We start from the raw sequence: 11,151 nt of genomic DNA, 5'->3' as shown, positions 1-11,151 counted from the left end.
AAAAAAAAAAAAACTTTTATTTTAGTTTCAGGGGGTACATATGCAAGTTTGTTACATGGATATATTCTGTGATGCTGAGGTTTGGGGTACAGTGGATCCCATCACCCAGGTAGTGAGCACAGTATCCATCAATACAGCAAGTTTTTCAACCCTTGCCCTTCCCTTCATCACTCTTGTAGACCCTAGGATCCATTGTTGCTACCAGATAGTAAATATTTTAAGCATTGTGGGATATATGATCTCATGCAACAGCAAGAAAGCAGCAATACACAGCATGAAAAAGAATGGATGTAGCTATGGGTGGATTTATTTATAAAAACAGGAAACTGGAAAAATTTGTCTCATAGGTCATGGTTTGTGTAATTTTCCCTTAAAGAGAAAGGACATTATAAATCGTGGAAAGACAGAATTTTTTTGTAATTCATGCTCATCTCTATTTAAGAATGATATGCATAGCATTTGGGTCCTCATTATAGACTGTGTACAAGCAATTGCAACACCGACCTTTCGGAATTTCTGACCAAGGAGGAGAACAAAATAAGTTACTAAGTCAGGCAAAACTTCCTGTACACTATGATGATAATGCTTATTCGGGCTTTGATGAATGTGGAAACCTAAATAAACTACTCACAAACAATTCTCTTGTAGACTCACTTGAAAGTCGATGTTTTATGGGAAATACGTTTGGAGTAGCAAGTATAATATGGCTAACTTACTAACTAAGGTAGATACTCAAGGACTCAGGCCCACCCTGAGCCATCACATTGCATGGAGACAACTGGGATTGTAATACAGGATACAGTAAAAGAACATAAAGGGAAAGCTCTGTGTTCAAATGCTTCTCTGCCCAATGATGTCACATTTCTAAGTCTCAGTTTTCTTACCTGAAAGTGGTGTAACCACCTTATAGCATTATTGTGAGGACTGAATGATATCCTGTAAATGCTTGAAAAAATAGGGTTTCCCCCTCTCTCTGGCCTCTGAGAGTCCCAGCTCTCTGAAAACACTACCTTCCATTCAATAAGTGTTCATGGAGGGTGGACCACATTCCAAGCACTGTTCTAGGCCTGTAATGTCAACATGCAAGAAGATATCCAGGGGAAAGGGTGACTTTCAGGGCAGTTGCATCTAGTTTCTGACACTGTCATTTATAACCATAAAGAACAACCTATCTGGTTCCCAGTTCTCTCTCATAGTCTAGCCATGTGAAGTAGGCGACAGCAAGAAACACCTGGTTTGCATTTTCTGGAACATAAGGGATGCAGGTTCATTTAACTGACAAATGTCTGAGAAACTTAAAGTGGGGAAGAGATCCAGACAGCCTATGGTGGCAGAGTGAAGAGAGATGCTAATTGGTTATGTATTGCACTTCCACTAAACATGGAGTATGTGTCTGCTGAGGACAAATGTGAAACCTATGCAAGTGGGTCATCCAGGGGCAGCCTTAAAGGGGACTCTGTCCACAAAGACCACCTACAGGAGAGAGAATATTCACTGGAAGAGTCTGGAAATGGACCACCAAAATCCAGGAACTGATACCCTTCAGCAGCCAGCTGGGTCTGCACCAAGGAATTGCAATTGGGAATCCTTGGTGGGGGATCATCCAGTGGCCAGCTCCCAGATAAAAAATAAATAAATAAAACAGAAACTCTATCCTATGAAATGGCAGTGTCTGGTAATTTGCCATACCTAGAGCACACCAAAGTCAAATTAGAAATGTAACAGCAATCCAGATCTTTTCCTTTCTCTTCCCCTCCCAACACCAATCTTCTATAGCTCTGGAGAATCCAGAAGTAACACTGTGAATGGGGAAAGATAAATTAAAGAGCAGAATGGAGAGAAGTTGGACTGACCATGTATTCTCTTTTGTGCTACTGAATTCTCAGGCTGAGGCACTGAGCTACTGAAAATGAGAAACTTTAAATTGGTTGAAAGTCTAAATTCTAATATTTATACTTCAGTTTGAAGTGTATACAACAGACTAAAATTTGTAATAAGTGAAAAAATGAGCCTATATGTTAATGGGTAATAAAAATGACCACAAAATCTATTCCACGTGCCTAAGCTTTCATCTAGATGCGGGGAAGAATGAGTTGACCAGATGTAAAGAGCAGTGTTAGGACAAGAATAGTTTTTTGCCTACAGTCTACTGAGCTCAGCTTATTCACAATACAACCGTGCCACAGGTAATAAATCAAACAATGCCTAGTTTATCAAGCAATAATGAAAATGCTACTGACCCACGCTCAATAGATACTGAAGTTGTTTTTCATGTATTTGGGAGAAAATTGTGCTGAGTTCGTCATACTGTCTCACAATGAGAAAAGTTCCTAATACCTCCTCTAAATAATTCATCATCAGAATGATGTATTTTTATACCATATATTTTTATATGCTCTCAATAGTGATCAAATAAATCTTTTTGTTTTTCAGTATTCTTCCTGGCCAACTAAATCTCTTTTCAAAATAACTCAGTTGGGCAGAAAATTACCTCCCACGTAATGACGAGTTCAGACCGACTTCCTCCACCTCCATTGATGTTTACTGGTGCCACAGCAGGGACTAAAAGCAACCAAGAGAGATGTGGGATGGCAATTATTAAAGTACATCTTCTTCAGGAAGAATTTTGTTTTTGAATTTCACCTTTCAAAATCGCACACAGGCATATTGTGAGAGTCTTGCATTTTTAATGAACTTAAATTATGTTTACACATATCCAAATTTCCAAGAGAGAGGACACAGTTGTGTTTGATACATGAGCACCCTGGCTCCAAAATTAATTAAAAATTGAGTAACATCGGGCATTTGACATTATTATGCATCATCTACTAATTGGCAAAATGATGTTCCATTCAGATGGTAACAGTGACACTGCTGATTTAGTGCCTAATTATACAGTTGTGCTGTAAACAAGTTAGTGAGACAGTATATTAATTAATTATTTTTTTCAACAAACAAACTCAAATAATTTTTCTTTTTATTAGTCATCAGGATATTTTAACATTTAAGATAAAATATTGAAAAATATGTAAATAAATACATTCTTGTTTTAAAAATCCTGGTTAGAATCTCAAATCTCTCGGGAGAGAAAAAGAGGGATTTTCTTCCAACTTTTCACTTGCAAAGTCAGATTTTTCTCCCATCAAGAATGTGATTGGAAGAGGTTCTTTCTATTTATTTCTTGGAATCTAAGGCTCTGTGGTAGAGGATTCAGAAACCTGTAATTTTGATGAGTTTTAAAAAAGTATGCCCTTCAACTCTATCTCCTTGTGAGGACTAATACAATGAATAATAGTTCATAGAAACTGTAAAACTGAGGGAATGCTGAGTGTATATACGGTATTGTAGTGTCCAATGAGAATTACTTTACACATGTGTAAGTGTTTAAAAGCATTATTTTTCTTGACATAATGACAAAAAGTATCCTAAATCTGTGATAATGGCTAAATCAGCAGGGTATGCTTTTTAAATGTGGAATTACATGAGATTGTCTATACTGGACCATTTCTGAGCAATGTGAAAGGAGGTTGGTTGAGGAAGCACCAGGGTATGTCTGGGGATTGGTAGTCAGGGATTAAAATATGTACATTTTAATTTCTCATTTCAAATTCTTCTCCACTATGTAGACCATCTAAATAAATCTAGATTACTTATTTTATTTATTTCCATTTCATACTGATGTTTAGCTCTATAAACATGACCGGAAAATAGTCATATGATAATCTGACTGTTCTTCAAAATTGCACCTTTCAGATATACCTTTTCATATTTAAATTTATCCTTAACTTTTCCAGCTTTAAGCTTCATAATTTTTTAGAAAAAAATTATGTGAACCTAAACCTTATTTTCTAAGTCTTCTGATGCCTTTGATCCTTTGATCAAAAGCAATGTAAATCAGAGTGGATTTTACAGAGTTGCTGAATTTATGGTGCTTGACAGCTTACAGTGACTAACTGCACACTATCTCAGGACCTTTGCATAGTTTAGCTGTGTAAGGAAAAGTATTTTAAATTATATTTTGATTTACTTTCTACAAAGTTTCCAGTGTTCTGAGAAATAGAAAATTCCTTTCTCCATTCGATTTCAAATTAATTGTACTTAAACCTAAAACCATATTGAGAACAAGTTAGTCTTTGGTGATATTAGAGAGAGAGAGAGAGACAGAGAGAGAGAGAGACGAGAGACTCAGTAGGTTTTCAATCAGTAGAGTTTGACTCAATAGGTGTGAATATCACCAGTCTCATTCTGCTACTGAAACAAGAGAGTATTAATGGTTAGAAGGTGGCACACAAACTTAGCTATGAAAATGTAAGAGTTTCTCTCAACGCTGTCCAAAGCTACCAAAATATAAATCAATGGTAAACAAACAACCTGAAACTAAAGCTCATATCCAGAGTCATGGGCAACACCTGAAGATTCTGATCCAGGGGGTATATAGGAGGGCCTGGGAATTTCTATATTTACACACTTTCTTTGGCTAATCTATTGCTCATCTACATTAAGATCCTCTTTTGTGGAGAACGCTGGGTGTAAAAATCAGGAAGTTTGGATTCAAATCCTAGTTCTGTCACAAACAACCAGCTAATATCCAGGTCTTCATTTTCCTCTTCTGTAAAACGAAGGGATTTCCTTTCAGCTGTAAGTTTCTAGCGTGATTTAATTGGATGATATCACTGTCAAGTAAGTCCTTTTTTCTAGCCCCAATTCTATGATAAACATTTAACATTATCTTTAGTTTAAGGATTGATTTATTGACTTCTGAAAATTGTGCACATTTTAATAAGGTAATTTGTGTTTGTTAATTAAGCCAGCGACAACAAAGTGATCCTTTGTTTATGTGACTGTATAAGAATGTGAACTTTGTGGGCTACATACAGCTAGCAGATTAAATGTCACCCTGGATGTGAAAGTTGGAGTGGAACAAAGAGGATCCATTGAAAAGAGCTTAAGAAGGCATGGTATCTGAGCCAGATTCTTGTGTTCTGCTGTTCAGTGAACCAATTAATGCTCAATTAGTGCTCCGGTTAAATGAGTTTAGGATTTACCTCATTTGCATGGAAAAAATTTATACTATTGCTCAATGAAGCTACAACTAGGTCAGAGTTGAGAAATAGATGAAAATATATGGCTGACTGCACCAACAGAGTCTCAATTAATTCTTGGCTACAATATTTTAATGAAACAAGCAGTAACTCATTTGCATATACAAATCTACAGATTCTCTATTGAATTTTGACTGGAAAATAGATGTGATGCAAACACAGTTTCTTAAGAACTCTGCTTAAAGGCAATCGTCTCTTACTGAACCTACTACTTGGGGAAAATACACCTTGTCTTGTGTACGTAAAAATTAAAACATGAGAGCCACTCGTTTACTGTCAAACAATTTTGAGCCAAAAGTATTAGAAGACTTGTTTTCTTTTAAGAACTGTATCATACGAAATCTTCCATATTTTTAGAGCACATCGATTCTTTACCTGATGCTTTAGTTCTTAACAATTCTGATGGTTTACTTGGTTCTCCAATCCCAATGCTGTTGCCGGCAACAACGCGAAATTCATATTCCACCCAAGGACTCAAACCAACCACTGTTGCATTGTATGTCTTACCATTGAGAATTTCTGGAACTAAAAATAATGGAACACTAAAGAACCGAAGTTGGGACTACTCAAAAACAAATAATTATACAAAATTATACAATTATTAATTTAAAATGTAATTGTATTTATTAAAATTATTGGACTAAAATATTATTCTTAAAGTATCCCAAAACACTTTTGTCACTCACCTGTAGCAACAGCCTGCCAACCCACAGAAAATGGTGTCCGAGTCTGAATGGTAAATATTTGAATGGGACTGTTATTATCTGGGCCTGCTCTCCACCTTAGTTGAGAAGTAGTACTGGAAATCTCTTCCACTTTCACATCCTCAGGAGGACCTGGTGGACCTTGAAAAAAATGTTTTATCATGACTACATTGGATATACTCACATTCATTAATTTGGGACAAGGATGGTTTATTTTTACCTGTTGTGCTTAGAAAGTAAAATATTGACCATAATGTATTTGTAGCACATTATTAGAGATAAAGTTCTATTAATTCCATTTATGTGGTAAATGACATTAATGTAGTAGTGCTTCCTCTGGAGATTAGAAAATATCAGGCATATGATGATTGCATATCAACCTATACTCAAAAATTGAGAACCATCATCTTTAATTCCTCTTAAAATCTAACTCAAGTAAATGCAGCTAATACGAAGAACTACAGGAGCATGTGGATTTGATTCTGGATTGGCAAGAATGATTTATTATAAACAGAAGACATGTCTAAGTTTTAGGTACTGACACTGCTTGCCAAGCGTGACTGTTCACTATAGTCAAATCCTACACAATTCCATGTCTGTATCCACACTACCCATACCCTGGAGTCCTGGGGTTTAAAAAATAAAAAATCTATCTGATTTCATCTCACTTCCATATCATGACGTGGTTTCTCAGAGGTCTACAATTTAGACATGAACATTGTGACTGTGAATAAACAGTGTGATCAATTTTTCACCGTTTATGCTTACCTCTAACAATGATATCGGCTACTGCAGATAAACTTTCTAGGGTTGTTTGTACTGTGCAGAGATATTTTCCTGAATGATTTAACTGAATATTTCTTATCATCAAATCTCCAACAGATTCCTGCAGACAGAAAGGGAGAAATGGATAAAAATATAAGCCCATATAACAAGTCCTACATTATTGTTACAGCTGGATAAATATTAAACATAAAACAACTCTGAAATTAAAAGATATACTGGTATCATTGTTGTTTCTTGTATCTAAACCCTTTTATTACCCCCCTTATTATAATTACATCTAGACAACAAGTATTCCTACAGAAGACACAAAACAAAATAAACCAAAACAAAAACAAATACGGCTTCAAAAACAGTCAGTGATTATCCATACAAACAAAGATGGAGAGAGTAATTATGAAAAATGGTGATTCATATAAAAGACTTGATTCATTTTATTAAGCACTTAACAATTTCAGTAACTTACTCCTCCGATCCTTTCAAAATGAGCCGTTCCTTTTCTTAAGTCTATGACATCTCCATTGAAAAACCATACAAATACCACTTCAATGGAGGGGTCATGGGACACCTGGCATGGCAGCACTATGCTCTCGCCAACTGTAACATCCATTTTGGAAGGTGGGACGGTAATGACAGTTCTCTCTGTTGAGAAAAAAAATTTTTTTTAAAGCTTATGAAATGCTAGCCTATGGTTATAAAACACATATTTCTGAATACTTTTTCATTCATTTGAAATTATATAAACGCAACCTGGAGTTCTACAATGTCCAGTGTGAAATATTCTATTGCCTGTTTTTAAATGTCCTGTATTTATTATTGTAACTTATTGCTTATTCTAAAAAATATAGTTATATTCACACCTTGTATGAAAATAGTTTACAGAAAACTGTAGACCTTAAAAAATGGCATTCCATATGTACAGAATACACTGCATTGTTTTTGTTATATTTTATTCTAACATTTTAGTCATAACATGACAATGGACACACTGGAAACAGCTCGAAATACTCTCTTTTAACTTCACATACTATGAGACAAACCATGTTTCTGAGATAATGAACACCATAGTTTCTGTAGAGATTTAGTCATATGTGTATATTTAAGAGGGTGAATGCAACATATTTATTCTATCTTTGACATAGCTGTGATATAATTTTCTTTTTGTTAAACATGCAACATGAATAGGGAAGATGGAAGTTTTCTCTTTTATAATTCAGATTTTCCATTGTTAAAATTATTCATCCATCTTAAAAACCTTCCCTCTAGAAATGTTGGCTTCTTTGTCAATCTTTGTTCTACAAGACCCAGCATCTCACTGACCAAAATTTCAAATGACAATCCCAGGGTGTGCCAGTTGTACTTGAGAGTCCTATATTTCTTCAGATTAAAAGAGATTCACAATGTAGATAGTTTTGACTACTTTGTTTATAATAAAGTTCTGATTCCAGAGTGTTGAGAATTGATCAAAGGGAAACTCAATACCTATGAAGGGGCCCTGGACAAATATTTGGATTTAGATATGTACCATTTTACCAAGGATAAAATGTTTTGAAAGATTTACATTTAAGAATAAAGGTTTTAGGCAAGTTATTGTAAAAAAAAATATTGTACATGAAGAAGTTTAAAAATAGTGAAATGACCCTGGAGAATCTCTTTCTCTATGGGTCATGTATAAGATAAAGTTCAGCTGTCTCAGAAATGGACTAAAAGCTTCACTTTCTTCTAGCTTCTTCATTCTGCTCAAGAAACCAAATTAACATTGAGTTTGAATTTATATGTTCACATTGATTAATGTGCAACTGCATTTTACCAATATAATGTTTAATTATTATTTGACCATTTAAACATTTTTAATGGTTTTCTTCATTCGTAAATATTTAGAAGTAGAAAGTAGGAAATAATAATTTTGGGTTTTAAGGTACATATTGACAAAAGAGCCATGGAAAAATAAAAACACATACTATACTTCTGAATATGAATATAATGGAGAAAATCAAACTCTTAATCTATATCAGATATATCTGCATTTTTTATTATTTAAAATCCTTTTCATATTTATATTAGATGCATGTACTTTTTATTTTTTATTTTTTATTTTTTTATTTTTTATTTGAGACGGAGCCTATATCTGTCGCCCAGGCTGGAGTGCAGTGGTGCCATCTCGACTCACTGCAACCTCCGCCTCCCGGGTTCACTCCATTCTCCTGCCGAGTAGCTGGGACTACAGGCGCCCGCCACAATGCCCGGCTAATTTTTTGTGTTTTTGGTAGAGCCGGGGTTTCACCGTGTTAGCCAGGATGGTCTCGATCTCCCGATCTTGTGATCCGCCCGCCTCGGCCTCCCAAAGTGCTGGGATTACAGGCGTGAGCCACTGCGCCCGGCCCTATTTTTTATTTTTATTGTATCTTTTTGAGATGGAGTCTTACTCTGTCACCCAGTCTAGAGTACAGTGATGCCATCTCAGCTCATTGCAACCTCAGCCTACCAGATTCAAGCGATTCTCTTGCCTCAGCCTCCTGAGCAGCTGGGATTACAGGCATGCACCACCACCCAGGCTAATTTTTGTATTTTTAGCAGAGACAGAGTTTCACCATGTTGGCCAGGTGGTCTCAAACTCCTGACATCAAGTGATCCACCTGACTTGGCCTCCCAAGTGCTGGGATTACAGGGGTTAACCACCACACATAACCAGATGCCTGCACTTTATATTCTAATTATATCTAAGGAGAAATTTAAAGAATGGTTTTGTGGACTATGTCCATTCTTAATTCCAAGACTTCTTCACAGATCTGCAACCAAAATAAAGGTAAAAGATATCCAGGGATCCAAGAAAATTTTTTAGGACTAGAGAAAATATTTTCCTTTTGCAGTTACTCTGGAAAAAAAAAAAAAATCCCACATTTCTTATTTATATTTGTAGGAGGAGAAGTTGGCTAATTGGATGTGTTGACAGAGCAAAACTGCCCAGATTTAAAGTTTTAGATAATGCAATTAAAATAATTTTCAGACATTAAAATGATAGCAAGTCCTTCCATTTATGACACCACATAGTGGCAAAGTTAGACAAATTATTCCCTATCTACATAGTTCATTGTTGTACAGTAATAATGACTAAAGCTTTATGAATAAGAAATGTTTATTTCATCATTTATAATGGTTACATTTTTCACGAGTTAACTCATTTGTAACTAATATTTATTGAGCATGTAATATATGTCCAATCCTCTGCTAAGTACTGGAGTCACGATGGTGAAGAAAATGAGGGAAAAAAAATCCTGCAGCAAATCAGAAAGATAAGGAGTGTTCCTTCACAGAGATGAAAGTCTACAGAAGGAAGCTAGCATGAATCAAATCATATTAATTACTATACAGTAATGTGTGATAAGCACCATATACTAGAATTGACTTTTTTGAAACGTTTGGCAGATCCTGAGGGGATCAGTTTATTGAGAAAGAACTGTTTTAGCTGAGAAGTAAAAGGCAAGTAGTAATGAGGTGGGTAAAGGTAGCAGGTAGAGAGGAAACTAGATTTCCTATGCAGGCAAGAGCATTCACAGAGGAACTATGTGGAAAAGCACTGTGATTGACAGATTCAGTGCAACCATGTTGCTGAAAAGGATAGGATTGAACAAAGAATAACTCAGGAGTGAAAGTGAAGAAGATGAAGTGGGACGATAGCCATGCTCAAGATATAAGCCACAAATGTCATTAAGCTCAGATACATAATTTGTGGGTCCAAGGGCAAAATGAAAGTGTGGGGTGACTTTTTTGAAAAAGAGGAAAAAGTGTCATTAAAGGTACTAAATACAAAGCTTTTCGCTTTAAAATAATTTATTACTTATACAATAAAATCAGGCTAAGACTCAGACGAGTGATGACAGGCACTTACAAATTACAAAATGCATGATTTTGGTGTCATAATTTTATATGATATAATAAATGATACTTTATTAAGGTTATAGCTTGATTGATTATATAATTTTCTCATTTACTTTTTTGGTCAATCGTTTACTAGATTGACGGAATTTATATTTTTAGCAACTTCATTTTCAATTGATATAATTTCAGTGACATCAGTCACTCCTGGCAAATGCAAGATCACAAATACTTTTTGATAAGTTTTTATTTTGCAAAGTATCTTTCTTCTGATGCAAGTTTTATGAAACCATTAAGACTGTTTTATAGACTGTAGCAACATTCATAAGTTTCTGATGAATTACACTGAAATATAAATGTTAAAACATCTAGAGCTGATGATTCTCTTCATCAATATTTTTCTAAAAAGATTTAACTCTTTATACAAATCTGATTTGTGAGAGCCTGGATTTAAGTATAAATGTATGCAATATAATCTTAATGTTTCCTCTGACATACACTGTAACTTGTGGAGGCTGTACAAGAAATTGAAAGGGACTTCATGATTTTCATATAATTCAAATGCCTTTTTATCCATTCCATTTTTTGTATCTTCAGTTACAAAGAAAACCTCATCAATTATTGGTTTCCCCAAAGCTTCATTTAAAACTAATGTTCTTATCATTGACTGGAATAATCTTTAAGTT

General features: G+C 35.1%; 1 protein-coding gene across 3 annotated transcripts in view; it reads right to left on the bottom strand.

The window, feature by feature from the left end:
• CNTN6 (contactin 6) overlaps positions 1 to 11,151 on the bottom strand; it is a 306,520-nt gene that overhangs the window by 17,816 nt on the left and 277,553 nt on the right. For all 3 annotated transcript variants that reach the window (XM_011937225.1, XM_011937224.1, XM_011937226.1), the window contains 5 exons: positions 7,056 to 7,231; positions 6,575 to 6,692; positions 5,789 to 5,947; positions 5,478 to 5,627; positions 2,492 to 2,562 (listed from right to left, as the gene is read on the bottom strand). In XM_011937225.1, the coding sequence (XP_011792615.1) occupies positions 2,492 to 2,562; positions 5,478 to 5,627; positions 5,789 to 5,947; positions 6,575 to 6,692; positions 7,056 to 7,231 (674 nt within the window). The remainder of the gene's footprint in view (positions 1 to 2,491; positions 2,563 to 5,477; positions 5,628 to 5,788; positions 5,948 to 6,574; positions 6,693 to 7,055; positions 7,232 to 11,151) is intronic.

Source organism: Colobus angolensis, unplaced genomic scaffold (assembly GCF_000951035.1).
Source record: "Colobus angolensis palliatus isolate OR3802 unplaced genomic scaffold, Cang.pa_1.0 Scaffold160, whole genome shotgun sequence".
In the NCBI taxonomy this organism is placed as follows: domain Eukaryota; kingdom Metazoa; phylum Chordata; class Mammalia; order Primates; family Cercopithecidae; genus Colobus; species Colobus angolensis.
The sequence above is the reverse complement of the archived record's forward strand: the minus strand, read 5'-3'. Positions and strand labels throughout refer to the sequence as shown.